Source organism: Emydura macquarii, unplaced genomic scaffold (genome assembly GCF_026122565.2).
Source record: "Emydura macquarii macquarii isolate MOO-44397 ecotype Brisbane River unplaced genomic scaffold, CSIRO-AGI_Emac_v2 contig_1043, whole genome shotgun sequence".
In the NCBI taxonomy this organism is placed as follows: domain Eukaryota; kingdom Metazoa; phylum Chordata; order Testudines; family Chelidae; genus Emydura; species Emydura macquarii.
Genome location: NW_027131180.1, coordinates 7372142 through 7386448, shown reverse-complemented (window position 1 = coordinate 7386448; position 14307 = coordinate 7372142). Strand labels below are relative to the sequence as shown.

The 14307-nt window shown below is 40.8% G+C and overlaps 1 protein-coding gene across 24 annotated transcripts in view; it reads left to right on the top strand.

Annotated features, from left to right (window-relative positions):
* Nucleotides 1-14307, top strand: part of DMD (dystrophin) — a 1854857-nt gene that overhangs the window by 1685906 nt on the left and 154644 nt on the right. For 20 of the 24 annotated variants that reach the window (XR_010919130.1, XM_067545076.1, XM_067545077.1 and 17 more), the window contains one exon: nucleotides 2806-2884. The exons of the other annotated variants lie outside the window; for them this stretch is intronic. Coding sequence is in view for 19 of the 20 variants with exons in the window: in XM_067545076.1 (XP_067401177.1) it covers nucleotides 2806-2884 (79 nt within the window). In the remaining variant the exon portion in view is untranslated. The remainder of the gene's footprint in view (nucleotides 1-2805; nucleotides 2885-14307) is intronic. 24 annotated transcript variants of the gene reach the window in all.

Here is a 14307-nt window from a genome sequence, read left to right as displayed (position 1 = left end):
GTGGCGGTAGCTTCCAGCAGGCATATCTTTGATCTTTAGGCAATCACAGACTTGTTGATGTTGGTGGGCCTGCTAGCCACCCTTCATTCCAGATAAGTGTAAGAAGAAATTAAGCTCCTTTATAAAGTAAGATAGCTGAAAAAAAATAGGAGCCACTGCCCAAAACACAGAAGCTGAGCTATGTGGGCAGAAAGCTTTCTCAGGGGGCTGACTGCAAACACAGGGTGCCTCTATGTGTCCGTCCCTGGGAAGCAGCCAGAGGAAGTCAGAAGAAGACACAGAAGCACAAGAAAACCAGGAAATAGCAAGAGAAGCACTTGCAATGTGACCTGTGAGAAAGCCAAGGGAGAGGGATTGGGGGCAGAGTGCTGATTGGAAAGAAGCTGGGAACTGTGAGTAAAGAAATTGCCTCCTGTCCTTTGAGCCCTACTGTGCTCAGGGAAACAGGACTTTGTACATTTATTGTAAAAAACAAGATTGCATCAAAGAAATACCTGGCTTCATTATGGATTGCTTCTCCTAATGGTAGCCCACATGATCCCAAACATTGGCCACTCAAGTTAAAAAGCTGAGCATACTACTGCCCATACTACCAATATTAAAACCAAATTTCCTTTTTCATCATATGTGGTGTTTGTTTACACCCGCCCCCCCCCCCCCCTTTTTTTTTAAACATCTCTCTCAATTTGGGCAACAAAAGCTTTCTGGTTTTTCTGCTCTAGCATAGCTCTCCATTGTTTGGTTTGAAGACCTTGCACGGAAATGTTTGAATTCAGTTAATCTGTCCTATTAATTATTTTGTTTAAAACGTTTCTAAGAATTTACTGTTATTTGTTTTAGGCTTTTTTCGGTTTTTAAATGCTAAATTTAGACCTAAGCTACCTGACAGCGTCCTTTGAAAATATAGTACATAAAGCTGTTGGTGCATGTCACCCATGTATTTTGAAATTTTCTGTACAGGATTATCTTACTGCCCACCTGTCTTAGACACTCTGTTTTATACTGAGACTTTATACTGAGGCCTTGTCTACACTACAAAGATAAGTCGACCTATGTCAGGTCGACTTACAGCCACCATATTAATTACTGCAGTGGCTGATGTCCACACTGCCCTCCTTGGGGTGGTGGAGTGCGTCCTCACCACAAGCACTTCCACCGACCCAAAGGGGCAGTGTGGGGAGCTGAGAGCACAGTCTCTCAGCTTCACTGGCAGCTCCCTAGTGGGAGCCAAGCTGCCCCACAGGCTTCCAGGCTGCCAGCGGACTGCCCCCCCCCCCCACCCATTCCCTGCTGGGAAACCCTGGGGAGCGGGGTCCAGCTGTCCCAATTTCTTGCCGCCCCTTCCCCCCAGCTCCCCACAGGAGTGAGGCAGCCTTGTCAATTTGGCTCAGCCATAAAATTGACAAGGCTGCCCCAGCTTCTGGCAGGGAGCAGGCAGGGAAGCTGCCCAGGCTTCTCCCCTACCCATTCCCTGCTAGGAGCAGGATCCATCTGCTCAGCTTTCAAGAGTGCCGGGGTCACTGGGTTCTAGCTGCCCGGCTTTCTTCTCAATTTCATTCCATTGGAGCCATGAAATTGACAAGATTGACAGCCAACAGCTGTTGTAAAGAATGCAGTGTCTACACTGACACTGTGTTGCCCCTAACTACACTGACATAAGCCCTACACCTCTCGTTGAGGTGGTTTTATTAGGTCAGCATAGCCGGGGAGTTACATCGTTGGGAGGAGCATTTCAGTGTGTACACTTCCACTGTTTTGTTGACAAAAGCTGAATTTTGTCAACAAACCTTTATAGTGGACCAATCCTGAGACACACAAGTTTGGGTGGGGATTTAAAAATTAAACCATAATTGTAAACAGTGGTTGTGTCTTCATGCAATACATCAACACAACAAGACACTAAAAACATTTTCGTCAAAGGACATCACCATACTGGAAAGAAGGGGTCAAGAGGATGGAAGTCAATTGAATTATAGAACAAAGAATGTGCTTGTACCCAGATGCTAGCTGATTACCAACATTTTAACACTACACAAGTGTAGTTGACATGACCTCACTAAACAAGATTACTTTCTTTTATACTTAAGTTATTCTTTTATGACAGTTTGCTCTCCAAAAGTTCATTCATGGTAGTTCAAATTCAGGTAATAGAGGGGATTGTTTCCCATTTTAATGTTTTCAAGAAAGAGAACAGAATCTTTTTTTATTATTTTGAATGGTGGGGAAGTTCAGATGATTTAATAGAAAGGGGTTTATCAGGCTGTTTGTTGTGGGCCTGATCCAGTGCCCATTGAAATTAGTAGAAAGACCTTGTTGATTTCATAGAATCATAGGACTGGAAGGGACCTTGAGAGGTCTTCTAGTCCAGTCCCCTTTACTCAAGGCAGGACCAAGCATTATCTCAATCATCCCTGACAGATGTCTGTCCAACCTGCTCTTAAAAATCTCCAATGATGGAAATTCCATAACCTCCCTGTGCAATTTATTCCAGTGTTTAACTACCCAGACAGTTAGGAAGCTTTTCCTAATGTCCAACCTAAACCGCCCTTGCTGCAATTTAAACCCTTTGCTTCTTGTCCTGGCCTCAATGGTTAATGAGAACAACTTTTCTCCCTTGTCCTCGTAATGCTGGTCTCACTGGTCTTTGGATTCAACCTGGTAAACTACAGTCAAACCCTTGGTTTATAAATTGTGCATGGGAATGTTCTTTTGTCTTATACAAAACAAAATACATTCTCTAATGAAAATAACTTTGATTGCTGCTTGTTGTGAGGAGAGTCATTTTTCTCCTCTTCTTCTTCCCAGGTGGCCATTGATGAGCGCATCAGGCAGTTGCATGAAGCCCACAGGGATTTTGGGCCTACATCTCAGCACTTCCTTTCCAGTAAGTCATTTTTAGTTTTTCTTGCATAACTTGTGCAGTGCTTCCTAGAAGTTAAAACCTAAATTAGGTAACTAGCCCTGCCAGTAGAGTCAGCTAGTTTGTTTTCCATTTCCAATATGTTTCCATTTTAAACCACATTGCAGATGGTTTTAGAACTCACAATAAAAATTAATTGTTGGCTGAAACTTGGTATAAAAGTGTACTGATTTCAGTAAAATTCAGTATAGATGAGAAATGCCTACCTCTCTGCCAGTGGAGGAGTATTCCTGTACTATATTTGTCCACTTTAGTTTGAAAGCTTCTAGTTGGGAGTTGCTGCTGATGAATCAAATAAAATAGAGTTTCTGATAGCTATAATTAGTTCAAATTTGTATAGTACCTTACCCCAAGTTTTTATAAATTTTCTAATTTTCTGAATGTATTGTCTTTGAATTCATATGTACTTTTCTTACATGGTGCATAAAAATGATCACAGAGCAGTAGTTAGCATGTGTGTGGGTACTATGTATAATCAAGCCATGGGTAATATTAACAAGACAAAAAACACCATGCTAATTATTGACACCAAATCTTGTATTAAAGATCTATAACACTACATTAAGGATTAAAACTATTTCAATAAAACCCTGCTTTCAGCTTGCAAATGTTCTGCCTTGGGGAAAAAAATTACAAATTTGGGCAAGACTGAAATTTAGCTTCTGTAGCAGCCAATCTATTGCTTTACGTAGACACAAAAATTAATAAACCCTACTATACCTCTGAAAATATGCTCATTGCACTACCAGATATTAGGAATAAATGCATAGATGAGCAGGTAAATGTCCTTGTTAGGTTCTTTGTGGTAGATGCTGACATTTCTGTTTCTTTAAGAGGATGAAATTAATTCATAATCATTCTGGAAAGCTGGTTCAGTAAAATGGGATATTCTTGTTATGGAGAAACTTAGAAGCCTGAAACCCAACAAATATATAAAATGGTTGGCTGTCTGGTTACTATTACTTAATTTTGCTGAATCCAATAAATATACTACATATCCCATCCCCCTTGTTAAGATAACCCATATATTTGTGCTCAGCTCAACTCTAGTTATTGTCTATTAATCAATATTCGTTAACCATTGGAACAACTCACCAAGGACTTTGGTAGATTTTCCATTACTGGAAATTTTTTAAATCAAGATTGGATGTTTTCAAAAAAAGATACGTTCTAGTTCAAACAGGAATTAATTCAGGGAAATTCAGTGATCTGAGTTATACAGGAATATCCATTCTCCCCTCGTCTCCCACTGCTTTTTTTTCTTGTGATTTATATATTTTATATCAGAGAGTCATAGAATTTAATGCCAGAACAGACCACCAGATCCTCTAGTCCAACCTCTGGTGTATCACCAGCCACCAATGCCATCCAGCACCACATACTAAACCCAAAAGCTCAATTTCAAACTACAAATGTGAGAAATCTCAGATGGCAAGGATTTCTGAGCTATTTAGTGTTAGTTTGGATGGAACATGGCTCCTTGTATGAATGATACAGGATGGGCCTCTTCAGTGGATAATGATTTAAAGATATCAATTAGATATTCATATTAGATCTTTTTTTTTTATCAGAGATAAGGCCTGGGAGGACAGAAAACTACTACTTTTAGGCTCCTTCAGCTAATTTCCTTAGCTACTAATGAGTAAAATTCATGTGGCCAAAGTAAAATGGTGGTCGCTTTTCACATGGCAGCTATGGTGTGGAAAGCATGATTTACAAATGAACTTGATAAAGCCATAGTCCTCAAAAGGGGCAAGTAGGGCCCATAAGAAAAAGATTTTCAATTATGGGCTTTGCATAGATTGTCCACTTAGCAAACATGTGGGGAGATCAAAAACCCCCAACTTGGCAGAAGAATGGCAGTTCATTTAAACTTTTTTTCAGCTCTATAACAATCCATTATTGTCTGGCTTTGCCAGTGGTGAAACTTTTTTCCCCCCATAACTTTATCAAGGGTGTTTTGAAGTGGAATGAAAGACAACTTGAAACAGCTTCAAAGCATCAAGTCAGAGACTGAAATGAAGCTGCTCGGAAGCCACGTCTTTGGCCTATTGTACTACGATTAAACGAAAGTAAATAACAGAACTTTATTTAAGAGATTATATCAGTGGAATAGAACACAGTCACCGGATAATGGTCTCCTGCTGCTTGATACATGCCAAGGGGAAACCAACCAAGGCATTTATTGAAAATAAATGTAGAGACAGATTCTATTTTCAAAGAAGTAGACAGTGTTGTGCCAATGGTGTGTTAAAATGATTTCATTTCTGCAATGCACATGATTAATGATGCAGGTGTAATCATTCTGCCTGAAAGACATTGGTATTCAGAATCATGCAGAATTATCAAATAGTTCCATTTAGACTGGCATAGAGGACAAATTTGTTTTTCAACAATCAGAAATACATTTATTCTTAAAAGTAAGTTTTAATACTGCATTATAATGTTAGGAATAAAACAGGTTTCTAAATTGGTTATTAACAGTTTACCACAGGTAAAGCATCTTGTTTAGGAACTTGATAAACATGGGGAAATTAACATCATAACTGTTTGGCAAACCCCAAACCAGGAACCGTATTTTGCCAAATCAGTGTAAAATCTGATGGCACAATGCAATGTAACAGTTGTTCAAATCTGCATCCTAGTTTATCCAAATTTGGAGTGTTTTTGGAAGGGAGAGGCAAAAGAAAAGGTTTTGGGTTTAGCTCATTTCTGTTTTCTACATTTAAAATATCATTAACTACCTACATTAACTAATGGAAGAAAATTCAAACTTAAACCTTCACCTCTCTCTTCACTTACTTATTTTGCTTAGCATGGGAGTAGACAACTGAGTAGTTGGGGTCTTTAGTTTCCCCTGTCAAGCTGTCCTGCAGGGGATCAAGAGCATGAGTACCAGCCTCAGTGTAGATTGTTAAGCAGCAAGGCACAAACCACTAACTGGCTGTGAGCTCTATACTACACTACACTAGCACTTTTGTCAGTCAGAGGCATGAAAAAAACACCCCGATGCACATAAATTTTATCAACTGAAGCAACAGTGTGTTGACAGAGCTATGTTGGCAGGAGACACTCTCCCGCAAACATAGCTACCACCGCTCATTGGGGATGGTTTAATTATGCCAACAGGCTAGCTCTGTGGCATTACATCTGTGCCACTGTAAGGGCTCTAGTGTAGATATAGCCTAAGACTTCACCAACCAGGCATCAAGTGTGAACTCTGCAGGCACTATAACAGCCTAACTATGGAGTCACAGACAGTCCCCAATCTGTCTTGCCACCCAGGTAAACCTGTCTTTATGATAGATGGTCCCTTACACCAAAAATTACAACAATATTCAGGTTACTCTCAATCACAAAGGACTAGTCTCTTACCCCAGGTCAACTTCACTTTAGATCTCTCACCAAAGACAATATTTGTAGCCAGTCCTATAATAATTTATTACGTAGGAAAAGAAAATGAGAATTATTTACAAGGCTAAAGCAGGTGACACATATACACACAATGAGCTCTAGTCTTAAGTTTCAAAAAGTAATAGAAGCTTCTATAATAAGCAAGCTCTATATGTCCTTTAGGGCTTACCCAGCACTTGGGGATCCCTTGCTTATGCTTAGAAATCTTGCCCTTCCCAAGTCCAAGCAGCACAGAAGTACAGTTCTTTCTTGTCAGGAATTTTTATTCCCTTCATCCCAGAATTCAAAATGATGGGATGAATTACATGCATACCTCCTCTTCATAGTGTTGGAAGGCAGCATTTTACATTTAATTAATGCTTATTTCCTGTTTGATGGCTTACACAATTACAGAGGATTACAATACAAACACTTACTACCACCTCATAACATGAGCTATGGATGTTAGAAGTGAGATTAATAAATGCAGCATCCTACAAGTGTTTCACATTCTTATAAACTTAACATCTAATTTAACAGTACTGGCGCACAGGTGAGCCAGCCTGATTTCCAGCTATATATTTGTCAGTGTTTGGTTGTGACTCCAGTGTCTTGGCATGAGCTGGCAGCTGGGCTGCCAACGTCACACACACCACTCCCCAAATTTAGGAACTGCATTAATAAATATGGGAAACACTGCACTTAGAACAGAAAAAAATTTCTCACTTTATACAAAGTGGAGAAATTCTGCCATGGTATAAAACTGCACACTGAAGTGATAGTCAACAGCTATGATTTTTTTGTTTTAGGGCCCCCAATAACAAAATCTTCTACACTTCTGCCTCGGCATTTTAGGGTCCCGAGATCGGTGCTTGATGATTAGGGCTGAAATGTCTAGGCATAAAGGGTGGGGTTTGGTGGTGGTGGTGTCATGTTTTAATTACAAGAAGTACATGGAGTTTTTAGAAGCCACCATAAGGACATATTAACCTTGCACCCTATAAAGCAATTGCTTATATTGTAAACTCTGTTTGGATTATTTTAAATTTATATCTGAATTCTCTTCAGTGAATTCCTATTAAGGATATGCCAACCCAATACTAATGGCTGTAAATAAGGTCCCCAAGAAAGAAGGTGAGGAATGTGTGTATGAGTGCTCATGTGCATGCACACATTCAATAGGTAGGCAGATTTCTCTTTTCTCATTTGAAATATTAGCTACTGTGGGGAGAAGAAAACTAATGTTGTTGTGTCTTGCACCATGTTGTTCAGCTCCCCAAACTGAGTGCAGTGAATTTCTTTGCAGCCAGGGACAAGATCCTTTTCTTTTGTCTGGGTGTGCCAGCCCATACTTCACTTCTGTGTCCATCTTCTTTAAATCAAAAGTCAGTTTGCTTATCTCCGAGACACTTGGAAGTGATTGTCCCACTACTAGTCTATTCTCCACAACCAATTGCAAGTATCCCCAATTAAAGCAAAGTTTATTTGGCATAAGAAAAAAATAATGAAAATTTGCCATCATAATAAAGACCAAGACAACACTAAACTGCTCACTGTGAAAAGCATGGCCATTTACACTACCTCTATACTATGAGCTAAGGGTGTGATTCTCCTGCTTGAGAATACATACTTGTGCTAGCTCTCATTGAGCTAGAGTGAGTATAGATAGCCATGTAGCTGTGGTACCACAAGCCATGGCAGCAGAGGTACAGCTTAGATTTCCCAGGTACAAAGCTACCTGAAGCCAGTGGGTATGTACTCAGCCCAGCTATGCCTTTGCTGCCACTGTGCATGCTACCGTCACTACTTTATGCTTATACTAGCTCTGTGAGAGCTAGCATGAGTATGTGTATGCAAGCAGGGGAATCACAACCCTAGCTCATCGTGTAGATGTAGCCTAAATGGCCATGCTTTTTACAGCACATAGTTTAGTTTTGTGTTGATCTTTATTCTGATGGTAATTTTTCACGCCCCGAGCTCGTAGCATAGATGTAGCCTTGGTTATGTGGAATATTTGTTGTGTAAGAGGTAAACCTTATCTCTAGAAAGTCTTTTGACTTGTCAGCTGCAAAGCCTGGCTGTATTCTTTCAGCATGTCAGCAACCACTACAACCCACGGACCTCTCTCTGTTTCCCAGTTGAATAGTTTGGAAAATAAAAACAGAGACATTATATATAAATCAAGGGTTTCACATTCGCAGGTTTAGTTTATATTGGACACCAAAAGATGAACTGTTACGTTGCACCCCAGTTTTAATAAATTCATAGATTTTTAAGGTCGAAGACACCACTTTGATTGTGTAGCCTGATCTCTGGCATAACACAGGCCATAGAACGATGCTGTATTAATTCCTGCTTCAAGCCCAATAGCTGCATTTGAGCTAGCATGCATCTTTTAGAAAAATATGCACCTTTAAGTTAAAAATTTCCACTGATGAAAATCCGCCACAGGCACACTCTGCCACCTGGCCTTTTAGTTGGAATTTTTTTAGCTTCAACTTCCAGCCATTGGTTCTCATTATACCTTAAAATACTGCTTCTTTGTTTTATAATAGCCTATCAAGCAGATTCTTTACTTGAAAGAAGCATATAGTATATCTTAGTTTCCATGGGCCAGAACCTGAGTAGCAACAAAGCAGTGCTCAGTGCAGATGAGAAAGCAGTGGGGCAAAGTATGGAAAGCCACCTTTGTAGCTCCCAAATCCTGGACCATTCTGTTCTGTTTCTTGATGTACAGCTGATCAACTCAGGGCTGTTCAGCATTATGCCGCTTTCCACAACCTTTGGGCAGGCAGGGATTGCTGAGGCAGTCATACACCCCAGTCACATCCCATTTCCTCTGTAAGTTTCCCCTGCACTTTTTATCCTAGAAGACGAGATCGAGAAGGATCTGCTATGGTAGCGCTATGCTGCCTGAAGATTACCCTAGGAAAAGTGGAGTAGTCAGGACCGCTTTAAGCCAGCTTTAGGGTTACTTTGAAAGCTGCTAGGGCACAGGAAGACTTACCTTGTATTTTAGTGGTGCATGCACGCATACAGACATATACAAAGAGGCGTTAAATCAAACAGATGGTTTTATTTCCTTTAAAATATTGGAAATACTGCAAACATTTACAAAATCCTTCTGCAGCATTAGTATTCAGCAATTTGAGAACTAGCGATGGCTCCGCAGGTCCCTTGGCTACACTAAGCAGTGTGCACTCTGCACTGGTAAAGCCACCTTGCATTTGCATCATTCCCAGCAGCACTACTACTAGAGGGCAGTTCGTTAGCGAGTTGTGATGTCAGAGCATCAGCTGGGCAGCACTGTGAGATGTACAGTCATTCCTGTGAGCATGGCTTTTGTAGTTATACTTCTGGGAACAAATATGTCAAAAATAAAAATGCCTCCCAGTGAAAGGGGAGGTCAAAACGGGTGAAGTCATGCTTTTTAAATGGGTCTTGCATCACAATGAAAGCAAGTGAGTCCAAAAAGGGTCAGTCTAGTGATAGCAATAGTTCTTAAAAGAAAGAAGGAGGATTCCACGCTCTGGATTTATTTCATATATATATTCACCACAAAATCGTTAACTTTGAGTTAAGGTTGCTAGGCTTCATGTCCCATCAATATAAACTATAATAATCAAAGAAATAAACAAGTAAGTCACTGAGCACCCCTCAGCTACCATACCTTCACACTTATCCTGAACAATTATCAGGCAAGCACTCTTGAACTCCAGCCATGTTTACTGGCTATATGTTTATGGGTTTTGGTGATTGAGATAGGGTTGGTGTGATTTTTCAAGTTTACTTTGCAAGTAGTTCTGCACAGGAGCATAAGAGTTCTGGTTGTCAATTGCAAATGGTTAGGTGTAAGATATGCTTTCTGTAATGTTTAGGAAAAGTTACTGATGTCCAGTGTTGGTAGTTATTGTTCAGAATTTGGTATTTTAGAATGTACAGAGTTATAATTATATCTGTGTGGTTGGAGGTGGGGCTGCATGGGGTGGTGGGAGCTTGGTGCCTGGATGAGGCCGTGGAGTGGGTAACGGAGGCATTTAGGCTATGAATGAGAGGGATGGGGGGAAAAGAGGGACTTGAGGAGAAATATGGAGCATGGAAAGGAGCACTTCCACTTTCTGGGTCCACTGGGTCCACTTCCACTTTCTAGGCACAAGTCCCAATTTTTCTTCATTCTCCCACACACAAAGTCCTGCTTCCTTTTCTCCCAACCTGCCCCCACATACCTTCTCGCTCCTGAGACCAGGTGGCAGAGTGTGTCTGGTGCTGACGCATCTGCATTTTAAAGACTTCCCTTGGCAGGGGATCAAGCCAGCAGTGCCAGAGGAGATCTTCAAGCACCCTGTGCCTGGCATAGCTGTGAAATCCACTCTCACTAATTCCAGTCTCAACACCTTTCCCTGCACACAAGCTTTTTTCCCCCAGGCCACCCACACATTCCTGCTAAATCCCTCTTACCTTGGCCATCATTACTCAGCTCAACCTCTCCTGCCTCTTCAAACTCAGTTCTCTTTGCCTGCCCGTTTTATCCCCCACAAACCCCTCCATAGCTCCACAGGGCCCCATCTCTTTCCCAGAGCTTTCCTCTTGGCCCCTGCTGCTCAGATAGTCTCCCTGTCTCCTCAGGGTATCTATGAGGTTTGGAGCTGGTGAGGGATAAATACCAGGGAGGGTGAGGAGTTATTTAAATAAAGCGCCAATGTGGACACAAGAACAAAATGGATATAAAGTGGCCATCAACAAGTTTAGACTTGAAATTAGATGGTTTCAAATAGGGATGTAAAAATTGGTTTAATAAAGAATCCATTTAAAGGTTCTAAAAATAGAACGTTTAAACTGTTAAATGCGTGGGCAAGGGGAGCTGTGCTGGGCTCACTGCCAAGCGAGAGCTGCCTAGCTGCGGCTCCCCCTCCACCCCACCCGATGCGTGTGCAGGGCCGTAGCTGGGCTGATGTCACTTGCAAGGAGTCGAGCCCAGCTGCCACTCCCCTTCTGCAAGCTCAACTCCCCTTCTGCAAGCCCAACAGCTGATTACTGTTTAAATGTTTAGGCTTTTACATCCCTTGTTTCTAACCATCAGAGGAGTGAAGTTCTGGAACAGCTTTCCCAGGGAGCAGTGGGGGCAAAAACCTAACTGGCTTCAAGACTGAGCTTCATAAGTTTATGAGGGGATGGTATGATGGGACTGCCTACAATGGCGTGTGACCCAACTGCGACTGCTAACAGAAAATATCTTCAGTGGCTGTGGTGGGACACTAGATGGGGAGGGCTCTGAGTTACTACAGAGAATTATTTTCCCGGTGTCTGGCTGGAGGATCTTGCCCACATTCTCAGGGTCTAACTGATCTCCATATTTGGAGTTGGAAAGGAATTTTTTCCTGGGTCAGATTGGCAGAGACCTGGGAGATTTTTCACCTTCCTCTGCAGCACGGGGTACTGGTCACTCTCAGGTTTAAACTAATGTAAATAGTGGATTCTCTATAACTTGAAGTCTTTAAATCATGATTCTGTAAGGCCTTGTCTACACTAGCACTTACGCCAACAAAACTTTTGTCGCTCAGGGATGTGAAAAAAACATCCCCGCGAGTGATATAAGTTTTGCCAGCATAAATGCTTGTGTGTACAGCGCTATGTTGACAGGACAGTGTCTCTCACTGACATAGCTACTGCTGCTCGTTTGGGTGGTTTTATTATGTCGGCGGGGGAGCTCTCTCCCGTCGACATAAAGCAGCTACACAAACGCTCCGATACAGCTGTGCCACTGTAAGTTTTAAATGTAGACTAGCCCTTACTCAGCCAGAGGTTAAGAGTCTATTACAGGAATGGGTGGGTGAGGTTCTGTGGCCTGCAATGTGCAGGAGGTCAGACTCGATGATCATCATGGTCCCTTCTGACCATAAAGTCTATGAGTCAATGGCTATGGCTGGCAGCCTTAACAGAAGTAGCTGTCAAGATGGAGTTTGATAAATGTCAAAAGGGGCCCATGTCCGAGATGTTACATGAATGCATGTATGGATGAAGTTGGTAGTTTGTGAGGACTGCAGGTGTTTAGCTAGACGGACCCAAAGAAATGTGTGAAAAACTGTAAAATTTCTAAAAAAAGGAGCATTTTTAATGTTTCCTCTACAAAAGTGAGTGAATATTTAACTAAAAAAATCACCTAGATAATTCTATTGTCCTCTGAAGGAGTATTGTGCTGAATTTGGAGACTAAATGCAATAACTGAAGTGTGAGGTACAGGAATTTCAGTCCTGCTTTAAGTGCAAATTTCAGCACAGTCTCAACTTGGAGCTGCAACTGACTTCTCTGTGATAATGGTGCTTTGCTGATTCCTTTTGTTTTGATTTGTGATGCTGCCATTTACAGAGAATGGGATTCATTGTCTGTTGTTGGAGGACACATCTGTGTTTGTAAGAACAGTTATTACTTCCTTTCGAGATAAATAAATAAAAGGTAGGAGAGATGTCAGTATGTTTTTAATGCCACTTACTGTTCAACTAGCCTGCCAACAATCCTGGTTTTTAATGCTGTAACTCATTGACATGCACCACTTGTGATCACTGAAAAATAGAAGGTATTACAATCTTTAAACATTACAGGTAGAACTTGTAATTTTCAGCCTGATCCCTGTAGGATTGTCACCTAGTGTGTGTCGATGATGTCACTCAATGAAATAATGCGCAGACAAACTGGCAATTACCTGTATCCTGTTTTGGAGATCACAGGGTTTTTTTTTCCTTGCTTAGAAGTGCTAATTCAATCTGTGGCTCCAAAACATCAACAGTTTAGAGATGAACTCAGATTTTAGTCAAGACAGGGAGCCAATAGATATTTGTGTAAATGCAAAAACATTTAGGCATGCATGTTTAAAAGCCTTGTTTACATCTGTCTCGTGTTTTGTTTTTTGTAGGATTCTCCTGATATAAAGAGCTAGGATTAACTGGATATACCTAGTTATATTTTAAATTTTCAAGTTATAAAAAACAAGTCACTTTTTTTCATTCTGTATTTAACAAATAGCTACAACCATCGGAATTAATTTTCTCAAACTATTTTTTAAAGTCATCACATGCCAGTACTCTATATAGAAAATTGTTAAGTATCATTAGAACTATTAGTTAACATTCAGAAATAGATAAATAATGGCTGGAAATGTGTAAGGTTTATTAAGTTTTTGGAAACCAACTCTTTTTTGTTATTATTTAGTTATATTTTGTTATTATTTAGGTAGAGTCCAGAGTTCCTAGGACTGCACCTTATTTTCTCACACTCTGTTTCCAATTTCAAGTACTGAAAAGCCTTTTCTTCCTTACTGTCTGGCCATTTCTGCCTTACAAAGATGGCAGTTAATAAATTGTAGAACTAAATATTTGCTTAGTTAATTTCCATTGCATAGAGTTTTTGCTCTAGTGTAAATTATTTGCAATTGACAAAAAAACACCTTTTCAATTTACAGTTTTTGGCATTAATAGCCTGAACAGAAACCCATTAACTTCATAATCAAACTCGCATGGATTTTTCAAAGATGACAAATCAGGCCTTATCTTATTTGATGACTTTGCTGCCAGACTTAAAGATGAGACTATGGACTGAATCGGATCTGGATACTGAGCTATTCTTCTCCAATTCTAGGGATTGCATATATTACTTCAGTCTGTTCCTGTCATGGGAATATAGGATTTAACATGGTAAATCAAATTGGGTTTAGATTGTAATTGGTGCACGGATTGTCTCACTTGTGTATTTGTACAGCACCCAGCAAAATAGGTGCTCAGCCCCATAATACACATGTAGTCAATTGTTCAGCACTGTAAGCTGGTGTCACAGGTCACTTACCAAGTTGCAGTCAGGAGACGAGTAACAGAGTCAGGGTCAAGCCAAGTCAGGATGTCAGAGTCAGGTGCTGAGTTGCAGACAGAAGGCAAGTAGCAGAGTCAGGACCGAGTTGGGGTTAGGAGCCAAAATCTGTGGTTCATAGCGAGGCAAGAATTGGA